This window comes from Phoca vitulina, unplaced genomic scaffold (assembly GCF_004348235.1).
Source record: "Phoca vitulina isolate PV1807 unplaced genomic scaffold, GSC_HSeal_1.0 scaffold28, whole genome shotgun sequence".
NCBI lineage: Eukaryota > Metazoa > Chordata > Mammalia > Carnivora > Phocidae > Phoca > Phoca vitulina.
In genome coordinates, this window is record NW_022589731.1 from 19,487,093 (window position 1) to 19,512,220 (window position 25,128).

The following is a 25,128-nucleotide window of genomic DNA, read 5'->3' on the forward strand; positions in this document are numbered from 1 at the left end:
AAGTTAGAATTCTGGGTCTGGAGCACCAACCCCAACATCCCACCCCCAAAACCCCGATCCATCCGGGGGCAGCAGTCATGACAGACAAGTCACGAAAAGTATTTTTAAAAGACTAATGATTTACAGAGCAATGGGGTTAACATGCAGGCAACCACCATGAGCCCGATGCTCTGAAGACATTTTGTGATTTCATCTCCCTAAGGACCGTGAGAGAAGGGTGTCATCATCCCCATTTTATACGTACACAAACTAAGACTGGAGGAGGCTTATGCAGAGTTAAATAGCTAAGCACGCAGGTTAAAATTTGAAGATCAGGTAGGCCATTAAAGCCCAGGGACAGTTGGTACGCCACCTGCTTGACGTGAAAATGCAAGAGCATAAGGCAAATGCAAGTTCCGTGGTGGTGTTTGGGGTCACACCGGAGAAAGGCAGTGGGGCTGGGACAGGCGTCACCAGCTGGCCGAGGGGAGCTCAGCATCCAGGGCATCGGGCCTGCTGTGATCGTCGGCTGGAAGCAGAGCAAAGAATTCTCCAAGACCTCAAGAGTGCTGGCAGGGACAAGTGCACAGATGCACTGTCGCCATAAATTGAATAGCTCTGACATATGACATTCTATCCTTCACCTTTCTGAACCCAACATTCCCTTTGATGGATGAGCGCATGGAGGCAGCTTCCTGCTGCGCTGGAGGACGGGTCTACAGTGGCTCTTTGCAGGTCTCAGACATGCCCAGCTTCCCAGAGGGGCATGGCCCCCCACCCAAGGTCTTGGGGAAAGGAGTTAATGTCAGCCTTATCCAGCCACCCTTGGAAAGCACCTCCCTCACTGCAGGACTCCCTCCCCCAGAGTTCTCACCCTGACTCAACATCAGAATCAGAATCTCTTGGGGAACTTCAAAAAAACTGCTGCTCAGAGCCCTCCCCAGAGACTCTGATGGACAGGACTGCAGAGGGGCCCTGGTCTTTAAGGCTCCCAGGTGATCTTCTGAGACCCTCAGAATCTGGCTGGTGTCTCTTCCCTTAAAGCTACAGAGGCTCAGAGCTCCCCTTACGCAGGTCCTGTGGATGAGGCACAGGAAATCCTCAGGGAGCGGAATCCGTGGGCTGAAAACCCTGCACAGACCGTGCCCAGAGCACCTGCATCACAGAGGCTCTGACTTCTGATTGGTGGCTGCTCACTTGAAAAGCCTCCAAGACCTCCTCCCCGACATCCACCCCTCTCATCCTACCCACCCCTGGCTAACAAAGGTACAAAGCATCCTGTTCTCCTCACAGGGGAGCAACTATGAGTGCCCATCATTGAATCCCCAAAGCCATCGATATTTCCCAAGTAAATGAATGAACGTGTATTATGATCCAACAGAACTGATAATAATTAGCTTGTACACTGTTTTGTTCTTTCTATATTGCTTATCAGGCCAAAAAAGGAGGAATTATTCTTTCAAAATAGCATTTCTCAAACCTCAATCACCTGCTTATTATCTTCGTGAATTTTTCCATATCCAAGTACCACCTGCACTTTTACTTCGTATTTTTATTTAAATCAAGAATTTTAATGGAAATACATGACTGCAAAAGGAAGCCTTTTTCTAGAAGACAACATAGGAAAATGTCTTCATGATCTTGCAGCAGGCGAAAAGAATTTAAACATGCAACAAAAAGCACTAAAGGAAAATACTGACGATTTGTCTGTATTAAATTTAAGAACATCTGTTATTCAAAAGATAGCATTACTAGAGTTCAAAGATAAGCCTGGAAGTGCGAGAAAATATTACTGTGCATACATCTGACAAAGGACTCACATCCACAGTATTTTTAAGAAAGGCAAACATACAAGGGTGGCTCAGTCAGTTAAGTGTCTGCCTTCCCCTCTGGTCATGATCCCAGGGTCCCGGGATCGAGTCCACATCGGGCTCCCTGCTCAGCAGGGAGCCTGCTTCTCCCTCCTCTGCCTGCCGCTCCCCCTGCTTGTGCACTCTCTCTCTCCCTCTCTCTCTCTGACAAATAAATAAATAAAATCTTAAAAAAAAAAAAAAAGGCAAACATACAAAAAAAACCCTCCTATAAATCAATAAGAAAAACAATGGGCAAAAGATCTGAGCAGGCATTCATGAAAGAAGATATTCTGATGGTGCATGAGCATTAGTCATTTGTCTTCAGGAAAATGCCAATCAAGACCACAACAAAATGCCAGGACCCACACACCAGTATAAATACAATTAAAAAGACACATATCACATGTTGGCAAGGAGGCAAAGCAACAATACTGGTAGAGAACTGTTAACGGGACAACCGATCTGGAAAGCTCTTTAGGGGAATTTACTAAAGATATAAATTTGCAGGCCCTGTGACACAGCAACTCTACCAAGGTGCAGATACCCAACAGAAACTCACTCACACATACACCAAGAGACTTATATGCAAGAATGATCCTAGAAGCACAATTTGTGATAGCCGAAAACTGAAAACAACCCAAATGTCCATTAATATGAGAATGAATAAGTAAACTATGGTACAGCCATGCCACAGAATACTATAAATCCCTGAAAGTACACGAATCATTAACTATACACAATAACATGGAGAAATCTCATAAACATACTATTAAGTGACTGCAATCAGACACAATGTATGATCCCATGAATATTAAGTTTAAAAACAGGCAAAAGTAATCTCTAATGGGGATTATCGTTGAGAGGGAACAAGGCTAGTGACTAACTGGGGTGAGAGGGAGGCCTCATGGTCTGGTCATCAATTTATGATCTAAATGTTAGTTAAAATAGTGCATTTACATTACATGTGAGTGGTGCATATGACAATCCAATGTGTTATGCTCTTAAGATTTCTAGACTTTTCTGTGTGTGTTATACTTTAATAATAATAGTAATAATAAAAAGACTTTGCTTTTCCTGACTACTACATCATACTAGTATCAACTAAGTCTATTTGTCCAATTCGGAAAGAGGAAAAGAGAATTATGCTGAGTGAAAAAACCCAGTCTCAAAAGTTATATACCATATGGTTTACTTCATCTAACATTCTTGAAAACACAAAATTATAGAGATGAAGAGCAGCCTAGCAGTTGCCAGGAATTAGGGACTGTGGGAGGGGGTATGTGGCTAGAAAGGGATGTTACAAGGAAGCCCCACAGTGAAGAGATAGCCCTGTATCTCTCTGTGATGGTATTCCCATGAAATGGCAGATGTGGTACAAGCATGCAGGACTAATGCACATACACACACACACACGGATAATGGGTGGAATCTGAATATGCTCCGTAAATTTTGCTATTATACCACAGTTATGCAAAATGTCAGCACCAGGGGAGGCAGAGTGAAGGGTGCACGGGACCCATTTGTTTGCAACTTCCTGTGGATCTCTAATTATTTCAAAATAAAGGTTGTTGTTTTTTTTTTTAAGACCCCTTGAAAAAACTTTCTCACAACGTGTTCCAGGTTATTTAACGTATCTCATAAAATCACCAGTTGTACAGAAGTATCACAGACTTTGGGGAATTCTTATTTAAGCTTTGGCAACATCTCCCAAACACATCCTAAAAACCTACAAAGACCCTAAAAAGAAAGATGCTCAACCATGCTTCAACCTAGTGCCAGATGTGCAAGAATATTCCCCACAGCTGAGTCAGATATTGACAGCTGGAGAAAAAAAAAAATGGAGATGACCAGAGGAGGGACAGAAAACCCTTCATCCCTCTTGCGTGCCTCCATTTTGAAGTCCAGGGTCTGCAGCAATGAGAAAATTGAAAATTGGACACCATCTCCAAAGCTCAGATCTAGCTTTCTGAGGTGGCCAGGTGTTCACCTCTCCTCCCCGACCCCCATCAGCTTTCCACAACTGTTTGGATCGGAAACTCTCAGAAAACAACAGGAAGGAGGGACGATTGTCACACGGAAGGACAGTGTGGGGCAAAGACAAGAACACTGACAACAGCATAGGAAGATAATTATACTTCCCCCATGTATCCCATCAGAAAAGAGGATCTAAGAACTGCAGCCAGGGAAGAAATCAGCACCTCGGGGAAGCAAAAATATGTAGAAGATAAAGAGCTGCTTGAAACTGAAAACTGTATTGAGCGTTTGCATGCCTACCAGGTCAACATCTGCAGATCTGAGAAAGGGCTGCAACTGCCCCCCAGTGGAGGAAATATGGCTGCATTTTGCCTCATTGAAAGAAGAGTAAAGAACAAATCACTGATATGCCATCTACGAAGGACAAAATTCCACAAAAAAAGAACATGAGATATATCACACGAAAGACTCCAAGCAATAATGTATCTTTAAAAGTGATTTCATGTAACAATGAGGAAAATATTTTTCCTAAAATTGTTCATCCTAATTATAGAAAAATTATTTAAAATAAGGCCAGGGACTCCTGGGGGGCTCAGTCATCCCTGGGGGGCTCAGTCAGTTAAGTATCTAACTCTTGATTTCAGCTTAGGGGTCATAGGATCTAGCCCCACGTCAGGCTCCACACTCAGCAGGGAGTCTGCTTGAGATTCTCCCCCTCTCCCTCTGCCCCTCCTCTCTCTCTCCCTCTCTCTAAAATAAATAAATAAATCTCTACAAGAGAAAAGGTCAAATATTAAAAAAACTACAAACCCAAAGGCAGAATTAAAACCTATGGAAAGATCCATTATTTTTAACCTGGGATCTTTGCCAATGAAGTAAAGAAAAATAAGTAAAAAGTATAAGAAATGGAAAGAAAAAAAACAAAATTGCCATTATTTAGCATATATTATGATTTTGTACCCAAACCCAAGTAAATATATAAATAATTGTTTTTAATAAGAGTTTAGCAATGTGGCTGGATATAAATCAGCATAGAAAAAAAATCAACTGTCTTCCTGTATACTGGCAATAAAGAGTTAGAAAACTGAAATTAAAAGCATCACAAAATAGCAAATATCTAAGAATAAATCTAGTAAAGATGGGCAAGATCCATTTATTGGGAGATATTTAAAAAGATTTAACAAGTGAGGAGATATACCATGTTCATGGATTAGAAGACTTAATGTTGTAAATATGCTAATTCTCCCCAAGTTGATTTATGGAATCTATGAAACGGTCATCAAAATTCCAAAAGTTTTCATTAAGGTATTTGATGAACCTGACTGGGTGGTGTAAATACATGTGTGTGCATGCACACTTTTAAAGAAGAACTAGGTCCTGCTCTATTGGATATCATGATGTGTTATAACGCTATAGTAGTTAAGAGAGTAAGGTATTTCGTGTATGGGTAGAAAAATGAATTAATGATAAAGAACAGCAAGACTGAAAACAAAGCCATACATATATGGACTCTGAATCCCCAAAAGACAAAGGTAGCACTGCAAAACAACAGGGAAACAAGGAAAAAATAAAATTGAATTCTAACTTCATATCATAAATAAACAAAATCCATTCCAGGTATTTGAAGACCTAACTGTGCAAAATAAAAAAGGAAAGAGAGCTTTAGAAGACAGTATAAAACATCTTTATGACTCTGGAGTAAGAAGGGATTTCTTAAACAAGTCGCAAATAGTAGCAACCAAAAAGAAAAAGAAAAAGATATATTTGGCTACATTATAATTAGGAACTTCTGTTCATTACGACCCCACAGAAATAAAAAGGAAAAAATAGAGAACATATTTGCTACCAACATTATAAAATCAAAATTCAAACTCAGAATGGATAAATCTATAAGGAAGAAAATAGAATGGAAATGTCACCAGAAAAGATACTCAAATGACAAATCTATGAGAAGATGCTGAACCTCATTAATAATTAGGAAACGCAAATGAAATCACAGTGAGTCACCACTGTACACCCGCCAGATTGGCAAAATACTAAAGTCTGATCATACAACAGTTATTCGGAACGCGAAGCCTGGAGCCTACATGATGCTGACAGGAAGTCAGAATGGCGTGCCCACCCCCTCCCCCACGGACAGAAACAATTGAGCATTTGTTCAACAGTGAAGCTAAACGCAGCCATTCCACATCTAAATGTATACATACTTGGAGAAACTTAAGCCCATGGGCGTTAGGATGTATGCAGGAGTTTGTCATGGCAGCGTTTTTCATAAAATACAGAAACTGGAAATAAGTCAAACATCCATCAGCACTGAAATGGATAAAAAAATATTGTTGTATAGTCCCATGATGGAATCCTACCCAGTGATGAAAATGAAGGAACTAAACAAATATAGAATGTTAATAGAAAATTATAAGACACGTATAACTGAATATACACAGCATAATTCCATTTATATAAATTTCAAAATCAGGCCAAACTAGCTTATTTAGAGATACAAACATAAATGGTAAAGCTATGAAGAAAATCTGTTAAAACTGGGGTAGAGTTCACCTCCAAAGTGGAAGGGATAAAGCTGTGATAGAGAAGATTGATAAGGCTCTACTTCTTGACTCCGGTGATGGTGACACAGGGATTGGCTTTATAAATATTTGCTAAAAAAACATATGTTATCATTATGTAATTTTCCTATGTCTGCTTTATTTCAAAACAACAGTAGGAAATATCCTACACGAAGCAGTAAGAGCGAAATATTACACAGAAAATCATATCAGTGATGTGCTAACAAATTTGTAAAGATTTCAGAATGCCTATTGAAAGGACAAAAAAAAAAAAAGAACAAATAGTAACAGCAATTTTTGTTGTTGTTGTTAGTGGGGGGTACTATAAAAGAGACCAAAAAAATCCTTATAAAACTTAAACTACTCTTACCATATGATCCAGTAATTGTGCTCCCTGGTATTTGCCCAAATGAGTTGAAAACATGGCCACACAAAAACCTGCCCATGAATATTTATAGCAGCTTTATTCATAATTGCCAAAAGTTGGAAGCAACCAAGATGTCCTTGCATGAATGAGTGGATAAACAAATGTATGCAGTACAGCCAGACAATGGAATATTATTCAGTGATAAAAAGAAATGAGCTGTCAAGCCATGAAAAGGCATGGAGGAAATTTAAGTGCATATGACTAAGCGAAAGAAATGAGAAAGCTAAATGCTATATGATTCCAACCACATGAGATTGTGGAAAAGGCAAAACTCTGAAGACAGTAAAAAGATCAGTGGTTACCAGAGGATCAGGGAAGGGAAACAGAAATAAGTAGGCAGAGCACTGGGGATTTCTAGGGCAGTGAAACCATTCTGGATGGTACTGTAATGGTAGCTGCGTGTCATATATAAATTTGTCAAAACCCATAGAATGTACAACAAAAACCGTGAACTCTCCTGTAAACCATGGACTTCAGTTACGAAGAACATATCAAAATTCCCATCACTTGTAACAAAGGTATCACGGGAATGCAAGATGTCAATAATAAGGGAACCCAGAGGAGGAGCAGAGATACAGAGGAACTCTCTGTATTCTGCCTTTATTTTTTTCTAAATCAAAATCTAAAATGTCTCTAAAATAAATAAATAAATTAGCTGATAAATTAACAAAACGTAAGTACATAAACTGCAAAAGGAAAATGTATCAACAGAGTGACGATGTCTTCAAAATAAACCTTATCAAAATTAAAAGAATAGAAAATCTGATAGATCAATAACCATAAAAGAAAGTAGATCTATCAAAGAACTTCTTCAGTGGAAAATGCCTAGTTCCAATGAATTTACAGTCTTGTTCTTTCGAGATTTCAAGGAATAGATCATTCTGCGTTACTGCACGGTAACAGGCCTTAAAAAAATGAGTCAAGTGCCCAAATGAATGACCGATACAAAGCTCCCACAATGGAACCTACTGGTCGAGTCACTGTTGTAAGTGCTTTATTCAAGCTATCTTATTAAATACTTACCCAATCTTACGGATATGTCCAATTATTACCCCCATTTTGTATTTAAGAAAATTGAGGCACAAAGAGATTAAACAACACGCTCAAGACCACACATCTAGTCAACTGTGGACTGGGCTTTGAGCTCAGTACGGTTCCAGAGTTCTTAACAACCCTACAGTGCAATGTATAAACAGAGGGTCCTGTCCTTCACATACAAGGAGCGCTCATAAAACAACACACACACAAGGAGAAGATGGGCAAAAGACTGTAAAAGTTGTCATAAACCTTTCGAGAGAGCAGTGATAACTCCATGCAATTCCTCCTCCAGGAAGCATGAACTCAAAGAGCAAGCGAGTGAAGACACAGACAGAAGGAGTGTAGAAATGTTCACAACCTGGAAAGAACTGTCAGTTACGACTCCATCATAAAATGGAAAACCACTTCACATCATGCCATAAGAGTATCTGATGACATAGGAACGTAACAGTAGCACTTTAAGTGAGAGTAGAAGGTTACAAAACAAGACTATTTCAGTTTTGTAGAAAGTGTGTGTGTCATCTACACACATACCTGTAATTTTGTTCCTGATGCATGTAAGTGCACACACGCACGTGTGCGGGCATGCACACACACACACACACACACACACACACTAAGTGGGTCAATCCCCAAGCATGATACCTGGCTGAGGCCTCAAATCTCACCCAGCCCAGGCACGAGGGAGCTCCGGTTCACCAACATGCATCGCTTTGGGAAAACAATTCTACTTCCATGATGGTGGGAAATCACGTTCCTTTCCTACAGATCCAAGAGCATTTCCTGTGGAGGCAAGCCCTGCTGTTCTGGGTCATGAAGAAGCCACTTGAACATACATGAAATACCTGCTCTAGAGCCCAGAACACTAGTTGCAGCACAGGGCAGGTGCTCAATAAACAAGTTTGCCATTCTTGTTGAGTGCTACTCCAAGGCTGGGTGTATCCTGAGGACAATCAGGGGAGACCAAGCTCTTGAGTACTCATATCCTCCCAGAGGAGAAGAGCTGCCCATAGGAATCACTGGGATGTGAGACAGGAAGGGACTGGGACCCTGAGGAGGAGGCGTAGGAAAATGAAAGAGAGGTGATCAGGGCAGTCTTCCCGGAGGCAGCATTTGCAGAAAAGTGAAGTTCTCGGCAGGGGTTGACAAGCCTCAGCCCCTGGGATGGCCAGACCCAGGCCACCACCTGCGTCTGTATGGCCCAAGAGGTAAGAATAGTTTTGTACTTTTATAATGGTTACATTTTAAATGGTTATTTAAGTAATGACATAATATCCTCAATTTTGCTTCTTGGCCAATAAACCATATTTTTACAATCTGATCCTTTAAAAATGCCTGCCAAGTCCTCTAACTGAGGCACAAAAAAACCCAGATGGCAAATAAAAGCCATCGCTAATGTTCACTGAGGGCTTGCTGTGGGCTGTGTGTGCTGTACCCTTCGGACACTATTGAAACTTCAAAATAATCCTCTAAAGGGATCTCTTCCCCACTCTTGCAGAGGAGGAAACTGAGTCACGGAGAACTGAGGAACCTGTCCAGAGTTGCACAGGCAGTCAGAGTAGAGCCTGATCCAAAGCTGTCCTCTCAATCACCAACTGAGATGCCTGTCCAGTTCCCTTTGGAGAAAACACGTAAGCCATGTGTTTCAGCACAGGACATGGTGTGAGAAAAGCCCGTCTGCCTCGGGGGAAAAGGAGGCAGGGGCCAGAAATGAGAAGCCAATAGAAACAAGCAAATTCTCTCAAGGCCTCAGCTCAGAACGGGCACCCCGGCACTCCACCTTACTCCAGCGGACGCAGCGAGGCACGGGCCGGCCCAAAGTCAAGGGGCGCTCTCACCTTTTTTTTTTTTTAAAGATTTTTTATTTATTTGACACAGAGAGGGGGGGGGAGAGCCGGAGAGAGCAAGCACAAGCAGGGGGAGCAGCAAGCAGGGGAGAAGCAGGCGTCCCGCTGAGCAAGGAGCCCGATGTGGGGCTCGATCCCAGGCGCTCTCACCTTTTATGAAGGGAACTGAAAAGTCACACGGCAAAGGGCTGGACCCAAGGAGAGGTGAAGAACTAGAGCAATAACTCAACCAGCTGTGCCAATTATTTTAGGACAATATCCAAGATGCATTTTGGACACTTGCCCGAGTGGACGCTGCTCCTCAGCCCATGTATGTGTTCTCTCCGAGAGTCGCATCTGAGGCAAACTCGCGATGTCATCCGCTCACATGAGGGGGGAGGGGTTAATATCTGTACCACCCACCACCTTGAAAATGAAGCGGGTCACATCTCCATCTGCCACCTTGCGCACAATATAGGTGAGGTCCGTTCCACCTGCTACCTTGCGCATGATGTAGGTGAGGTCCGTTCCACCTGCTACCTTGCGCATGATGTAGGTGGCATCTCTTTAACCCACCACCCGACCCCTTCATTCTGCCACCTCTCCAGCAAGGCCCCCCAGGGAGACCTGAGCAGAGACAGAGAGGAGGCTGAGCACAGGGTCCTGAGAGTGCCCGGCTAGCTCTGTGAGGCCCCGTTCCACCCCACACCGTCCCCCAGGCGCCCCTGCCTGACCCCAGGCCAGCGTTCCTAACTGCTGTGTTCCCTGCCTCCACGACCACAGTCCTCTCTCCCTTCCATATTGCATATCACGGCCCCCCACAGCGTCTCTCCCTCCCGCGTCATGCCCGCTTCCTCAATCTTGTTTTAACAGAAGAGCAAGGTAAAGAAGTTTCATAGACCAGAGTCACTCGTCACGCACTCAATGAATCAGAGCCACAGTGACTGCTCGAGAGACCAGGGACCCCAACCCATCAGACAGAGCTCTGACACCAAGGCCAGGGGAGCGACTCTGCGTGGGCTAGCGTGTACGTGTGCATGCGTGTGCGTGTGTGTGCAAAGAAATAGGCCCTGAAAACTCTTTTTGAAAATGCCTTCCCGGGCGCCTGGGTGGCTCAGTCGTTAAGCGTCTGCCTTCGGCTCAGGTCATGATCCCAGGGTCCTGGGATCGAGTCCCACATCGGGCTCCCTGCTTGGCGGGAGGCCTGCTTCTCCCTCTCCCACTCCCCCTGCTTGTGTTCCTGCTCTCGCTCTCTCTCTCTCTCTCTGTCAAATAAATAAATAAAATCTTTAAAAAAAAAAGAAAATGCCTTCCCAAATCTTAATAATTTCCAATTCTGGTAATGAATAACTAAAATAATTCGAACCAACCCTTGTGCTGAAGCTAAAAAAAAAGACCTAGACAAAATATTTTTTAAATGTTTAAAGCACTTAAAAATTAACAAGATAGTAAGGGACTCTGAGGCCCAAGTAGGATGGGAGCAAGAGCCCAGAGAGCGGAGGCCAGCACTGGGAGCTGCCTTGCCCTGGGGCATCTGAGATCCTGAAGGAACAGCTGGTGTCCAGATCAGCTGCTGGGACAAGGGAACGGAAGTCATGCCCAAGGCCCACCCCAGGTGGGAGTCTTATTACCACCCATCTCGCTGAGACCCCAAAGGTCACCAGGGCTCATCAGGGTGAATAAGCACAGCCCTGCATCACACGTGTCCTCAACAACCCCTCTTCCCCGCCCAAAACGCTGGGTCCTCCCGATGGCCATGGGTACCCTACAGAACTGCCGCGTTAAGATGGAATAGAATGCTCATTTGTGAAGTGATTGCAGAGGGTCCCTGCTGCTGAATTTCTGTTTTTATTTAAGGATGCACCATTAGTCATACCTATGATGGCTTTGGTGGCGAGTTTCTGGTTAGAAACACAGCCCCCAACCACTGCCTAAGGGAACACGCCATTCCCTTTCTGGCAATCGACGCTGTGACACGGTGTACAGGCTCATACGGCAGCTGACCACGGACCCTGCCTCCGTAAATGCAAATTTGTGAAATGCTGTGTTTAGTTAAGCCGCTGTACTGCTGAGCAGAAAGCCTAGAGCCAGAAAAGCTTGGGTTCAAATCCCTGTTTTGCCACTTAGAGGCTCCATAACCACAGGCAAACGGCACGTACTACCAAGTCTCGTCTTCCTTAGCCATACAATACGGATAACAGGGACGATGACACCACAGACAGGCATGGGGAGATACCAAACAGGAGGCCCAGGGCCCGGCCTTCAGCTATGGAGAGCTGAGGCACTTAGGAAACTATCAGCATTAGCCAAAGTGTGATCCCGGATACCCGAGCTTATGATAGACACAATAATTGTAATGCTGGTAGCCAGTCATAGTAAGAGCTATTGCAAATGGGCCAGAGTTGGCCCAGGAGTCTAGAAGTAATGGCTTCGACCATCCTAAGGTAAGTAACTAAAAGACTAGTATTTTTACAAGGGAGTAAGACCCCAAGACTAGCATCACGGGGCTTGTAAATAGAAGACTTGCTCTCTGACTCCGGAGGCCGCCGGGGTCTGGTTGGGAGATAAGAAATGCACACGCAATGTACATGGGCAGTTGGGAGGCCCCACAAGAAAGGAAATGAGATCGTTGTGGGGTTGGGGGCGGGGAAGCTGAAGGGGACGGGAAGGCAACCCAGGTCTCCGGGAAATTCAGAAATGACTTCAGTTGAGCCAATGGGGAAAAGGTGGCTGTGGATTACTGTGCACTGTGGGGGAGAGGGCAGCTCGGAAAGTTTGCACCCCCAAACGATAAAGGCAAAGGAGAGGCCGGAGAGGCCAGCGGCCACCCCAGGCAGCCCCAGGGGGATCTGCAGCTGGTATCTGCTCCAGGGGCCTCCACCCTCCCTGGGCCGGTGAGGGAACCAGCAGGAGGTTCTCTGCAGAGCCTCACTCACCCTTGCTGACATCGCCACGGGCCACGGGAACGCTGTGATCATCGTTGGCAGCCTTCTCAGAGCTCTTAGTTCTCACGCCTTTTCTGTTGCTATTTTTACCTAAAAAGAAGGACAGAGAGGAATGCCTTTACTTCCACATATGCCAGAGCCCTCCCAGGATGGGGAGAGCTCCACCATCTTCTGCAAAGCAATGTCTGCCCCCTCTGTGTCCCCTGTCCCCGGTTGATGGCACCCTGGACTCTGAGGTGCTTGCTAGAGGTTATAGGAGATGCAGCTTGTGATTGTGAACACCGAGGGAAATAAACACTCCTTCAGAGAGGGAGATAAACCTAAGAGACTCTTCACCGTAGGAAACAAACTGAGGGTCGAGGAAGGGGACGTGGGCGGGGAGGGGGTAACTGGGTGATGGGCATTAAGGACGGCACATGATGTAATGAGCACTGGGTGTTATATGCAACTGATGAATTACTGAACTCTACCTCTGAAACTAGTAATACACAATATGTTAATTAATTGAAATGAAGTAAAATTAAAATAAATTTTAAGAAAGAAAGAAAGAAATACTCTTAACAAAGACAATGTATACTTGTCGGTCGTCACTATTCTAAGACTGCAAAAATACCTTGTGGTAGTACTTTGACCGCTCTGGGGCCCAGAGAGTGACACCACACCTAACTGATAACACGGAGCTGGAACTCCAGACTTCTGACCCCAGAGCTAGCGTTTCCCACCATGCTGGGCTCCTCCTTCCAATTCTCTCCAAAGGCCCTGGCTGGGTACCTGGGGGTGGGAGTGGCGGGTGATGCTCCCACCAATAGGAGAGATCCTTACCAGGGCCTAGGAAGGCTACCTGCTCATGCCCCTGGCCCCTTCAGCTTCCTCTCACACTGAGCTCCCTCTCTCTACTCCTGAAACACCAGCCTCTTTGCAGCCTTCAGCTCATGTGCTGTTCCCTCCTCCTGGAGCACCCTTCCATTCATCTCTGTCTAATTGACTCCTGCTAATTTTGCAAATCTCGGCTCTGGCATCTCCTCTTTTGGCTTTCCTGAACTACCTAAATCAATGCCTCCTTTGGTGGGCTCTGATAGCACCTGTCTTAGGTCGAGTTGCCTTTAAGCAGAGCTTGATGTAGAGGTTCAGCTGGACATGATATATTGGGGGAGGGCTCTAAAGGGAAAGGGGAGGGAGCAGGATGGGGCAGAGGAAGGAGCTAAGTAAGGCTGTCCTCCCTCTCAGCCAGAGGCTGACTCAGCCTGATCCCACGGGGAGCTCTGCAGTGGGAACCACACACAGCATTGTCCCCACCTTGAGACCAGAAGCCACCTTTTCTACTGTGGGTTAGCCTCTGCCTACAGATGGACCAACTGGGGCATGAGAACCAGGCTTCCAGGGGCAATGCTCCGGGGAAAGGATCGGCTATGAGCCATCACAGTCAAGACCCCAGCGGCTGGGATAGGGGTGCACCTGCAGGAAAAGGGCCCCTATTGCAGGTGCACCCACCTGTGCTGAGCAGCCTCACTGCATGCACGTAACATAGGCCGGTCTGTTCGTGAGGGCAGGGACTGTGTCTGGTTTTGCTTACTGCTCTGTCTCTGGAGCCTGGTGCAGAATGAGCTGTGATGAATGAGTGAATGGACATACTAATGAGTCACTGAATGACAAACAGACAAAAATAAGAGGAGGGGCAGGAGAAGGATACTTAGCTTGGACTTTAAAAAGCAAGTCGAAATACCAAAAACATTTAGTGGACTGTGTGCCAATTAATGAATCATTTCAGTCTGTTCTACGGTCTTCCCCCCCCCCCAAAAAAAAAGATACTTATCAAGAAAACCTTTAATCTTCAAAAAATTCAAAGGTCATGTGGGGTCCAGCCAAGAGTAATGCTCTCTCCATCAACTGCTGGGGCGATGCCTGCTGGGAGTATCATTCAGTTTTCATGTCAGTGTTCCCCTCAGGTCCAGAAAGTCAAAACACCAGAATGTTCAGAAAGGCCAGAGGAAGAGAGCTGACCCAGAGGACCCAGGAGCACCTGGCATCAGCCTGGTGTCACCTCAGCATCGGTCCCACTTCTGTGGGTCAGAATGTCATGGCCGGTGACCTCCAAAGACGGCCCCTTCTGAAGGGGCCTGACTAGGGGTCTGCAAAGACCTTGATTGGTCAGAAAAACTGGTGCCATCACTTTTAAGAGTGTGGAGTCTGATTTGGCAGAAAGATAAGATGTTAAGGGGGAATAAAGTTTTACAAAACATGTAAGGAAAAAGCCAAAGTTCTGGAAAAGAATGTTCTATCCCAACCCTCCCCAGAAGTTGGCCATTGGTCGCAAGCCTTCTGTCTCCCAGGGCAACCTCTCTGGGGCCTCCGTGACAACACAGGAAAAGAGTCAAAGAGCGTGGCCTGGTGACACCCTCAGCCTCACCCCCGTGTGCCGGATCCACGCCCGTGACGCACGTGCCCCCACGCAGCTCTGGGCAGCCGACAAAGGCCCAGATGCAGATGCGGGGCAGATGTCAAAGCTCTGAGAGTCTGACTCCCCAGGGGACCGGCATGTGGGGAACAGAATCCCCCGAGGGGGTGGCAAAGGAGCAGAGACCACAGGCGGGGCCCTTCCACCTCCTCCAGGGGGCGCCCTTCCAGCTCATCGCTGGGGGTCCCAGCCACAGCACGGACCATGGGCGTGTCCTCGGGTGACCCACGTCACCTCCCGAGGAGCCACTCCCTCATCAACAAGACAAGCACCTGCTCCCGTGGAAGCTATGGGGAGGAAACAAACAATACATGTCAAGCGCCTCGGGCCGTGTCGGGCCTGCAGCAGCCACCCAACAGAAGACAGAGGCTGTCCTTCCATCCTGGATTCGTCATCGAGCCCCCGAGCGGCACAAAGTGCCATCCCAGCTGCTGAAGAATCACGGCTCACCCGCGGGGCCTGATTCACAGTCTGCAAGGCGGCACCTTCACGGGGATGACGACACTGGACCTCGGCAAGTTCCCACTGAGGGCAGGAAGCTTGCAATGAACGTGACTTTACAGACAGGGACACGGGTACAGAGGGGGGAAGAGACCCACCCAAGGGTCGGCCACAGAGCCAGGAGGCGGCAGAGCGGAGAGCGGACTCCAGGGCGAGGCCCTGCCCAGGCCTGTCCTCTCTCTCGCCGCAAGAAAGGCAGCTCACGGTCGGCAGGGATGAAAGACGAGCGTGCTGTGCAAGAAGTGTGCAGAGAAAGAAATCAACAACTCCATCTGGGCCGCGTGACAAAACCGAATTCCTTAAAAGTAGCAAGCGAGGTGCCGACGCGGGCCACATGTTCTATTCTGGGCGATGGTGATAAACATCATGCTTCTGGGTTGACAGGAAACTATTTTTTCCCCTCTCTGTACAAGGAGCTTACAGTAGCAACCCCCCCCCCCCCCCAGAAACCGAAAAAATTCTTTGCTGCATATTTGCATTTTCCCCAGGAAATTCCAGCCCCACAGCATCTGCTCTCTCTCTCTCTCTCTCTCCTGAGGGAGTCAGCCCAGGGCCCTAGGCTCCCCTCCTGCCTCGTGCTAAGGAACCCGCAGGAGAGGAAAGGCCTCGCCCGAGGGGCGCTGCCCAGGAGTGCCGGGTCTCACAGGCCAGCAATCACCTCTTTCTAAAGCACCGCGACACAGGCAGGTCTGCAGAGAACACTCTGGAGCGGGGGCCAGCAGGACTGCGCAGGTGTGGTTGGAAACACGTGCTCCGTGTGGCTGTTAGCAGGCCAAGGGCCCTGACGCAGGGAGGTATCCAGTTCTGAGAAAGGCAGGCTACCGGTGGAAACAGCAATTGGGGGAGCGGGTGGATCCTGAAAGGCAGGCTGAGTGGTTGAACGAGACGCTTGCCTCCGTTCATCGGTGACCTTGAAGGTCTGGGGTGGAGATGGGGGCACGAGGGCAGTGTTCTCAGTACTTTTTGACCAGGGCCAGGCCAAAATCAACCCATCAACCAATCAGTCTAAAGCTTTCCCCTCCCCGCCCGGCTGTGTCTTCCCTGGGAAGCTAGGTGGCCATCCTCTGTTCTTCTGGGCCAGCCTTTTGTGTAGACTTGGGTCTCCCTCAGGGCCCCAGGGAGATGCTCTATGCAGCAGCGGACACCTTCCTGACTTGCAACCAAATAAGAAGCCCTTTGCTTTTCTAGAGCCAGCACAGTTAAGAGCAGCAGGTGCAGACGCAAGGGGTGCTGGGTAGGGCACGGCGCGCACTGGCCTGTCTCAGTCTGGCTTCCATCTGGAAAGAGCCCGAGATGCAGCCTTCCTTAGGTGCAGACGTGTATCTGGGAAGGGACTTCATGAAGTTCAAGTAAAGAAGTGGAAGGAGAAAGACCTGGAGAAGGAAACTCCAGTAACTCAGGCTGTGTGCAGAGCAGGACCCACGAGGACTCAGCCTGGCTGGGGACTCTTGGGAAGAGGGTAGAAGGTGCCCCCGAACCATGTCTCAGCGCGGGAGGCTGGAAGTTGACCTGTCATACCTCTGGAAGCATGGCTGTATCATCCTTGCCGTGTCATGGTGAGGAAGCCGAGGCTTGGAGAAGTCACCCATGCCCGTGAGCGGCAGAGCCAGATTCTGGTCCCAGCTCTCTCTGAACCCTGAACAAACTGCCAAACAACCACACATGGTTTGCATGATCGAGCATTCCATAAAAATCTGGGACAGTGGAGTCTTAAATTAACACTCTGGAGGTGTTTTGTGCCCCTCCAACCATTCTATGATGCCTGGATGAGTAGCCAACTGGATGCCAGCCGGTTATGGACACCAGCCCTTCCCCCTGGCCAAGATACCCTAATTTCATGGGTCTCGTGATTGAAGAGTGGCAGCATGGTGGCAGGGACCTCAAAAGGCCACAGAGGGCAGAGCCATTGCTGGAGATGCCAAGCCTGAGTACTCAGGCTCCCTGGCCCCATTATGGATATTGAAAGAGAGCCTCACCTCCACACTCCCACCTCCAGGGGCCCTGGCTACCCTTGTCCCGGCACTGAAGGCACCATCTGCCATGAAATCCGACAGCCATGGACACCTGAGGCCCATGGAAAACATGATGGCCAGTTTTAAGAACCACAGCCTCCAGTCCAGCTTCCCCTAACACGGGAGTGTCTTCATGATCCATGCACAAATCCTGGCTTCTGGAACCATGGGCACAGGCTAGGGACTCACCAGCATGAATAGCTGACTTTGGAAAACATCTTGGAAAGAGAGGTGGTGTCTTAGAAAGCTGCTTGCTGATGCACATCAAGCAACCCTTTTTTTTAAAGATCTTATTTATTTATTTGAAAGAGAGAGAGAGCATGTGCACGAGCAGGGAAAGGGGCAGAAGGAGAAGCCGACCCCCCGCCGAGCAGGGAGCCCGATGTGGGGCTCGATCCCAGGACCCCAGGATCATGACCTGAGCCAAAGATAGACACTTAACCGACTGAGCCACCCAGGCGCCCCTCAAGCAACCTTTTTTTATTAAATGTCCTTTCCCTCAGGATTCTGTAGGGAGTTTATCTGGACAAACACTTTGGATTTAACTCTTCAAGTGAGCGTATAATATCCTGATGTAAAGAGTTCTTGCTATTTGTTCACGTGTGATGATAGCACTGTGACTGCTTTTAAAATACATATGAAATCTTGACAAAAACATTCTCCTGATCCTCAGGCTCCAGCTTGGCCCAAGAGAAGACGTTTCTATCCAAAGGCCAAACACAGCAAGACACTCTGAAGAGTGACCAGGCAAAACTCAAAAGTGAGGCCCTTTCCAGCAACTGGCCTGCAGCACACAACAGAAGGGCTTTGTTTACGACCACATATGCTCAAATAACAAGTCTTTGGTTACTTCCCCCAGTGGCTGGGGCACAACACACTACAAAACGCAAACTCGCTCATTCTGGGCACAGACATCCAAACAAACATGGCTCGCCGCCCACTCTGCAAATTCCACGGGCTCAGGACTATGCACCAGGCCTGAGGGTGTAATGCGGGCGTGCCCATACTCAAAACAGTGGCGCATTCTTGCCAGTCCTGGAAGAAAGCACCAAATAAACAAACAAGCAGGAACCCAAAAGTAACCCAAGGCCCAATGGGGGCAGGGGGCGGGGCGAAAAAAAAAATCTTCAGATCACCTATTTAGAGTCTTGTTTATTAGCCTGTTTGTTTCTTACTACCACTTGGGAGGGAAAGGGTAAATGACTTATATTAACCATGGTTTACTCTCTGTTCCATTTTATTCTCTACCAAAAGCATGGCCACAAACCAAGCTCGTCAATTTGGAGATGACATACAAGGTAAGTACACCCCAAATCCACCCACATGCCAAAAATGTGCTCCCTATCTTATTCTTCATGCTGGGATAATGGAAAGCAGGGACCTGGGCCTCAGTCTCTGGGTCCCAAAGCAGTCCAACTGCAAAGACCTAGAAACTATTGAATTTGGCTGGCAACAGCTGAATAAATGGAAGTAGAAAGAAGCAGGCAGTCAGGTCTCTACAAGAAAGAACACTCTAGCAATCAGTACTGCTCATCCAATGAACATGGTGGGAGGAGCCCATCGGTGGAAGTGTGTGAGCAGAGACTGGGTAGCCCAGGGTTAGAATCCTACAGTGAACAAGAATTTGCATGTAACGACCACGTGGTTTCCTCCAAGTTCTGAAATTCTGGGATTAACTGATGTTCACAATGAGGACCTCAGAAACTGTCCGATAGTGAGTCCCACACAACCTCAAAAAAAGAGGTCCTCAGGGGTGCCTGGATGGCTCAGTTGGTTAAGCATCTGCCTTCAGTTCAGGTCCTGGGATCGAGACCCACGTCAGCCTCCCTGCTCAGCGGGGAGCATGCTTCTCCCTCTCCCTCTGCCCCCCACTCATGCTTGTTCTCTCTCTCTAGTGCTCACTCTCTCGCAAATAAAAATAATAAATAAATAAGAGGTCCTCAGTTCTGTATCCTGATGCTAAGAGTGATTCCAGGAATCTGTACATGTGATAAAACTGCAGAGAACACACACACACAAACACACACACACACAGACACACGTGCACATAAAAACTGCTGAAATGTTTAGTATATAATCTAGTTAATAGTACTGTACCAATGTCAATTTCCTGTTTTGAGACTGTATAGAGCAGCAATCCTCAACCCACTGGGGACATCTGCATCTGACAATATCTAGAGACATTTTTGGTTGTCACATCTAAGAGGAGGGTGCTACTGGAGGCCAGGGGGTTAAGACCAGGAAGGCTGCTAAACATCCTGCAATGCCCCTCCATCCCACCCCCACAGCATACACAATTGGCACAAAATGTCCATACTGCCGAGGTAGAGAAATCCTGTACTATAGTTCTAGAAAGCGTTATCATTGGGGTACACAGGACCTCACTGTACTATGTTTGCAATTGCCTCTGAGTCTATAATTGTTTCAAAATAAAAGAATTTAAAAATTCTTTAAAGATCCCACTCTGTTGAGCATATCAGAGCTCTACTTCTCCAGGAACCTGTCAGCCCCTCATGGAAAAATGCAATGGTCTCAATTAACCAAAGGATTCAGCTGCCCGAGCCACCTCCAGGAGAATGTCAACATGGGCCATCCACTGCACATTTCTGTGGTGGCATTAACGAAGAGCCACAGGTCAGGGATAAATTCACACTAAGATCAAGTCCCCAGTGTCCTAGGTTCCTTAAGCAAACCTTCCTCTGGGATTAAGACAAGACTCCTTCCAGAGTCTGCCACACAGAACATTTGCCTTCCATCTTCCCTTGAGCCTGACCTTGATGCAAGACAAGAGCTATCTGAAAAAGATGTTATAGTCTATAAAGACAAAGCAATTAACTGACCTTTAAATTAGTTATATACACATTTACCTTCTTATCCATCTCTAAATCCAACCCCTCACTCCCAGGTTAGTCCTGCAGAGCCTGCTGAGTAGCATGCATCATCCACCCCGTGCAGCCAGGTCCGGAAGCCCACACTACACACCCCACGCTGCTGTACAAGGTTCCTTCCTCCATCGGTGTCTCCCCACGACCTGATGACCAGCTGCACGTGAGACAGTCCGATGCAGGAATGAATTTTCTCAGCACACTGTCACTGAATACAACTACCACTGACTCCCCTGAGCGAGTCATTCTTAAACCAGTCTCCTCCGCTTAAGAGTCCAGGGTGGAACACACAAAAATAGACTCAAAATGGATGAAAGACCTAAATGTGAGACATGTGACCTAAATGTGAGACAGGAGTCCATCAAAATCCTAGAGGAGAACACAGGCAGCAACCTCTTCGACCTCAGCCACAGCAATTTTTAAAGAATTTTTAAATTCTTCTTCCTAGAAACCACCAAAGGCAAGGGAAGCAAGGGCAAAAATGAACCACTGAGACTTCATCAAGATAAAAAGCTTTTGCACAGCAAAGGAAACAGTCAACAAAACCAAAAGACAACCGACAGAATGGGAGAAGATATTTGCAAATGACATATCAGATAAAGGGCTAGTATCCAAAATCTCTAAAGAACTTATCAAACTCAACACCCAAAGAACAAATAATCCAGTCAAGATATGGGCAGAAGACAGGTGCCTGGGTGGCTCAGTTGGTTAAGCAACTGCCTTCGGCTCAGGTCACTATCCTGGAGTCCCTGGATCGAGTCCCGCATCGTCCCGCATCGGCCTCCCTGCTCGGCAGGGAGTCTGCTTCTCCCTCTGACCCTCCCCCCTCTCATGTGCCCTCTCTCTCATTCTCTCACTCTCAAATAAATAAATAAAATCTTTTTTTTAAAAAAAAAAAGAAATGGGCAGAAGACATGAACAGACATTTTTCCAAAGAAGACATCCAAATGGCCAACAGACACATGAAAAAGTGCACAACATCGCTCAGCCATCAGAGAAATCCAAATCAAAACCTCAATGAGATATCACCTCACACCAGTCAGAATGGCTAAAATTAACAAGTCAGGAAACAACAGATGTTGGCGAGGATGCAGAGAAAAGGGAACCTTCCTACACTGTCGGTGGGAATGCAAGCTGGTGCAACCACTCTGGAAAACAGTATGGAGGTTCCTCAGAAAGTTGAAAATAGAGCTACCGTATGACCCAGCAATTGCACTACTGGGTATTTACCCCAAAGATACAAATGTAGTGATCCGAAGGGGTACGTGCACCCCAATGTTTATAGCAGCAATGTCCATAATAGCCAAACTATGGAAAGAGCCAAGACGTCCATCAACAGATGAATGGATAAAGAAGATGTGGTATATATATACAATGTTATATTATGCAGCCATCAAAAAAATGAAATCTTGCCATTTGCAACAACGTGGATGGAACCAGAGGGTATAATGCTAAGTGAAATAAGTCAATCAGAGAATGACATGTATCATATGACCTCACTGATAATGAGGAATTCTTAATCTCAGGAAACAAACTGAGGTTGCTGGAGTGGTGGGTGGTGGGAGGGATGGGGTGGCTGGGTAATAGACATTGGGGAGGGTATGTGCTATGGTGAACGCTGTGAATTGTGTAAGACTGTTGAATCACAGACCTGTACCTTTGAAACAAATAATACATTATATGTTAAAAAAAAAAAAAAAAAAGGAAGACAGAAGAAAGGGAAAAATGAAGGGGGGGGGAATTGGAGGGGGAGACAAATCATGAGAGACTATGGACTCTGAGGAACAAACTGAGGGTTCTAGAGGGGAGAGGGGTGGAGGGATGGGTTAGCACAGTGATGGGTATTAAGGAGGGCACGTATTGAATGGAGCACTGGGTGTTATACGCAAACAATGAATCATGGAACACTACATCAAAAACTAATGATGTAATGTATGGTGATTAACATAATAAAATAAAATTAAAAAAAAAAAAAGAGTCCAGGGTGGAGGGTTCCACTGGCCAAACACCCAAAAACATGGGGAAAAAAGAGGACAGGAGTTTTGAGTTGGGATAAATGTCCCACTTTGCTTGTCCTAGGTGGTGGGCTCTTAAAAACCCACACAGATCATTAGAAAGAGTGGCAGGCCTGGGGAGGCAGCTATCCCAGGAGGCCTCGAAGCTGAGTCTCTGGAATTTCCAAGAACCTTTTTCCAGTTTGGGGATTAGCGATCCAGCCCTCAGCACAACTGTGATCCCTTTTTCAAAGCCCCCCAACTTCTGTGCTGTCTACAGGGGCAGGGGATGACCTGCGCTCTCTACTCCCAGGACCTCACCCAGCACCTGGCGTTGAACAGGTTCTTGGTAACCACCTGCGGAACGAATGAACAGCTCACAGATGGACTAGCACAACCATCAGCTGACACACCGGAAGCTTTTGTGGAAAAGCTGAGGGTATGTGCTATGGTGAGTGCTGTGAATTGTGTAAGACTCATGAGTCACAGACCTGTACCCCTGAAACAAATAATACCTTATATGTTAATTAAAAATAAGTAAATAAATAAATAGTAACTACCTTAAAACATTTTAAAAAATTAAAAAATAATAAAATAAAATAAAGCACCTGACCAAGTAAAGAGAAGTCCTTTGCAGATGAAGACACCAAGTCCCAGGACGCTGAGTGCTGAGCTCCCAGACCTGGGTATGAAGTATGGTCTTCAGACTCAGTCTGGGGCTTCTTCCACACTCCCTCTGCACTCCCCCCAGCAAGTACCAGAACCCCACATACGTGTCTCCCACCCACCATGCCCAGCACTGCGCTAATCACACAGCAGATACCAAAAACCAAAAACACATGCAAATCTGATTCAAACTACCAAACAAGAAAGGCCTTGAGTTAAAAATAAGCACAGAAGGGCTTTCAAATCTCCTAAGCCAGCAAGTGACACTAAGTTACTTAAACTGTCAGCGCCTACGGTCCCTCATCTGTAAAATAAAAAGAACACCCACCCCTCAGAGCCACTGGAAGAATTAGACGAGACAGTTATACATGAAGCTCCTAACAGAGTCCCAGCAGATGTTCTCCAAACATGACTGTCTCTTCATACTCCTGCTATTAAACCGCTGTGGTTTTACACATCTTAGTTCCCATAATTCCCCAGAAGATATTGGAAATTCTGGATAGTTCTGTTGGGGGTCACACAACTCACAGAACTGCCTGCCCATTGGCAGAGTCGCTCACAAGCTGGAGCATGGCAGGACGCGCCCCCACCTCCACCCATGTGCAGAGCGGCTGCTGAGATGGGTCCACACATTCAAGAGATCTGTGTCCCCCACCTCCTCGCCTCTCCTGCTGCCTCCTGCGGACTTTCTGAAGAGTTGAACCAAACAAAAGCAAATCCTTCCATGCCAGGAGCGGTGTAATGGTGCCACCAGCATGTATCTCCTTTCAAGGAAGGCCATTACAGGGCCAGAGAATTTGGCTACAATCCTGCTCACTCCCCAGTCCTGAAATACTAGGACCCTCTGCAATTTGAGCAAAGAACATTTGGAACAATTAAGAGAAAAGTCTCCCCTTCACAAGGAGTGAAACCGAATGGAAGTCATTTGCCAAGACAGGGCTGGCAGAGACGCACGGAGGGGAGAAGGGTGTGCGGACGGATGGAAGGCGGGCACACTGCAGGCTGCCAGGCCCCCTGGGCTTTCCCTCCGTCCGCAGCCCGCCCCCTCTCCACGGAGACAGGAGCCTCCCCAGCAGAGGCTCTGCCATCCTGCCCCACCTGGGCAGACGATTCCAGGGACCCCCAGAAGGCGGGAGGGAGGGAGCTGAGAGGGGCGCTGGCTGGGTAAAGGCCCACTGCTGAGTTTCCCCCCAGAAGGCCGTCGTGCCAAAGCCTGCCAGCCCTTCACGTGGCCAGATCGTGAATTCACTCCCAAGAAGTGTCGGAAGACTAGGGGTGTCGGGCGGAAAGAGCCTCTGCCCAGCCCATTTCAGACCCGGGCCACCAGCTCCGCAGGCAGCTTCCCTACTCCGCCTCCACCTGCGGGGGAAACGCCGACCGGTGTCTGTCCGGGAAGTTCCGAGCGGCCAGAGGGATGCGCGACGCAGTCCCCAGGGAGGCGGCGGGGGGTGGGGTGGGGGGCGCGACGGGTGGGTTCGCGGGCTCCTGCGTCGCCGACACACAGGCCTGGAAGCCAGCTGTCCCCTCGGACCAGCCAGCCGCTGGGAGAGGCGCGCGGCCACGGGCGCCCCCTCGGGCCGCCCCGCGCACAAAGTTACTTACCTGGTGGACGCGTCTCCGGAGCCAGCTTGTCCCTCTTGGGCGCTTTCTTGGGCTTGGTCGCCTTCTTGGGCGGCCTGGGCTCCGGCGGGCGCGGCTCCCGCTCCCCGTCCCCGGTCCCCGCGGGCAGCGGCGGCGAGAAGGGCTCGGGCTCGGGCTCCCGGCGCGCGTAGTAGGGCTCCCGGCTCCAGGTCTCCTGCACGTAGTAGTCCGGGGCCTGGAGGGCTGCGCCCTGGGCGCCCACCCCGGCCAGGAGCACCGCCAGCAGCGCGAGGGCCAGTGCCAGCGCGGCGGCCCCCCGGCGGGCCATGCCCGCTCGGCCCCGCGCCCCGGGCAGGGTCACGGGCCCCGGGAGCGCCGGGCGGGCCGCGGGCGCGGGCGGCGGCGCGGAGCAGGGGCGCCGGGACGGC

General features: G+C 47.7%; 1 protein-coding gene across 1 annotated transcript in view; it reads right to left on the reverse strand.

The window, feature by feature from the left end:
• The window catches only part of LOC116643933 (inactive carboxypeptidase-like protein X2), a 52,120-nt gene extending 27,092 nt beyond the window's left edge, over window positions 1–25,028 (reverse strand). The window contains exons 1-2 of the mRNA XM_032423014.1: window positions 24,722–25,028; window positions 12,598–12,696 (exon numbers count right to left, since the gene is read on the reverse strand). Coding sequence (XP_032278905.1) covers window positions 12,598–12,696; window positions 24,722–25,028 — 406 coding nt within the window. The remainder of the gene's footprint in view (window positions 1–12,597; window positions 12,697–24,721) is intronic.
• Window positions 25,029–25,128: the final 100 nt, after the last annotated feature.